General features: G+C 47.0%; 1 protein-coding gene across 1 annotated transcript; it reads left to right on the top strand.

The window, feature by feature from the left end:
* The first annotated feature begins 262 nt into the window (after nucleotides 1-262).
* On the top strand, nucleotides 263-1756 carry nkx3-2 (NK3 homeobox 2). The gene is made up of 2 exons (XM_085373616.1): nucleotides 263-635; nucleotides 1332-1756. The coding sequence occupies exons 1-2, from the start codon at nucleotides 263-265 to the stop codon at nucleotides 1754-1756; spliced, it is 798 nt and encodes a 265-aa protein (XP_085229742.1).
* Nucleotides 1757-2071: the final 315 nt, after the last annotated feature.

The raw sequence follows: 2071 nt of genomic DNA, 5'->3' as shown, positions 1-2071 counted from the left end.
AAGAGCTGGAGATTGTAGTGAGCCCGGGTTGATGGTAGAGCTATGCAGCGGAGCAGCATCGCTTCTGCGGATGTAGCAGAAACTTTTTACGGCTTCTCCCGAGGGATGCGACTAGAAACCAACACTGGAGGGGCAAAGTTAAGAGCCAGCAGCGATCGACGGAGGGAGTAAAATAAAATGTGGATGAACTGACATTTACTCCACTATCTGGGCCGGGTAATTACTGAACCTGAAGTCAGAGCAATCTTCGCTTCTTTGAAAAATGGCCGTTCGTGGCAACTCACTGATGCCTTTCTCAATCCAAGCCATCCTGAACAAAAAAGACGACAGTCGACACTTGCCAGATTTGGACATGTGCTTCTCAAAGACTGCCTGCTGGAAAATATTCGGAGAGATGGACGGCGGATCCAGGAGAAACGAGAGTGAAGCTTGTGAGCCGACCGACCAGAAGAGCTACGACTCGGATTCGGGACTCAGTGAGGACAACGACAGCAAGACTCCAGCCCCATGTAAATCGGAGAAAGACGGAGACCCTGCGTCGGATGTGCCGGAGGAAAGCCTGCAAGAGGAGACGGACCACGAGTCTGCAGCTGCGGAAAACTCCAAGAGTGACACGGAGCCCGGTAATGGCACGGGTAAGTAGGCCAGAAAGATCCGAATAACTATAACTCAGGGGGGAAAGCGTGACTGGTTTAAGTACAACAATAAGACTCCGCAAAACTCTTCGCTTTAATACAGAGTTCAGTCTGAAAGAGCCAAGTGCTCTTTTAATTTAGATGTTTACACTGCTGTTACAGCTGTGTGGAATCACAAGAAGAGCTGCCAGGTGTTATTGCAGGGCATAGGCCCTATTTTCAAAACTTCTTCACATCCTGATAGCTTTTATGCACAAAGTCCTCTCGTTACGCATGAGTATATATGCATTCCTGGCTTAATTTTAGACTTTGTCACGATAACGTTGATGATTTGACACGTTTATGTTTTGACTGATGGTATAATCGACCAGCAACACACGGCTGGTTTAATGTCAGGAGTAATGATCTTAAATGAAATAATTTTAAATGAGGCCTAAATGAAAATCGAACTTTTTTGTTTAATCTAAAATAAAAAAGAAAGGTAAACGCAGTTTGTTTTTAATAAAAAGTGAAAATAAACATACCTTCGTATAAGTTTGCACATTTCTCTAAGTTTAATTTTTCGCCTTTTCGTTTCACTGATTCAAAACTCAAAGCAACCATGAAATAATCGACAAGTATGAACGTAATGCCCCGAAATGTGAGACAAATAAGAGATTCAAATGTATCGTCCATCTGTGTGCCCTCCTCTTCCAGATTCCAGCAACCTGGACGAGAAGAGTCTGGATCAACCTAAACAGCGGAAAAAGCGCTCCAGAGCTGCCTTCTCTCACGCACAGGTCTTCGAGCTGGAGCGCCGTTTCAACCACCAGCGGTACCTTTCCGGGCCGGAGCGGGCGGACCTGGCGGCCTCCCTGAAGCTCACAGAGACTCAGGTGAAGATCTGGTTCCAGAACCGCCGGTACAAGACGAAACGCCGCCAGATGGCCGCCGATCTGATGGCTTCGACCCCAGCAGCCAAGAAGGTGGCAGTGAAAGTTTTGGTGCGGGACGACCAGAGACAGTACAGCCCGGGAGAGATCTTACGGCCCCCGCTGCTCTCCCTACAACCGTCCTACTATTACCCCTACGCCTACTGCCTCCCTGCATGGACGCTCTCTGCGTGTGCGGGGAACCAGTGAAAACTCGGTGACTGTATTTATTCATTTTTATTATTTTTGCTCCCAGGAAGCCCAAATAGCTTTACTTCTGACAAGAGGAAGAGGTCCGAGGGGACTGCTCAACGTCTCTGATTGAATTTCCTCACCATGTTGTCCAGGCAAGACAGCAAAAACTTTTCATGGCTTTTCACATCCTGAAATACTTTAAAGCGACTCCTTCATGTATGTAGTAAGGTTTCCCCCCTCCAGGGACCCGTTAAAGAAACAGTTTCTCATGGTTTAGACCCTAAAATCATAAGCGGAGAGACAGGACCTCCTAAAAATGTCACTATGTTA

Source organism: Diplotaxodon limnothrissa, linkage group LG2 (genome assembly GCF_057381915.1).
Source record: "Diplotaxodon limnothrissa isolate DT_005_m linkage group LG2, D_limnothrissa_male_GT1.1, whole genome shotgun sequence".
Taxonomy (NCBI): Eukaryota; Metazoa; Chordata; class Actinopteri; order Cichliformes; family Cichlidae; genus Diplotaxodon; species Diplotaxodon limnothrissa.
This window is presented reverse-complemented; position numbering and strand designations above follow the sequence as displayed.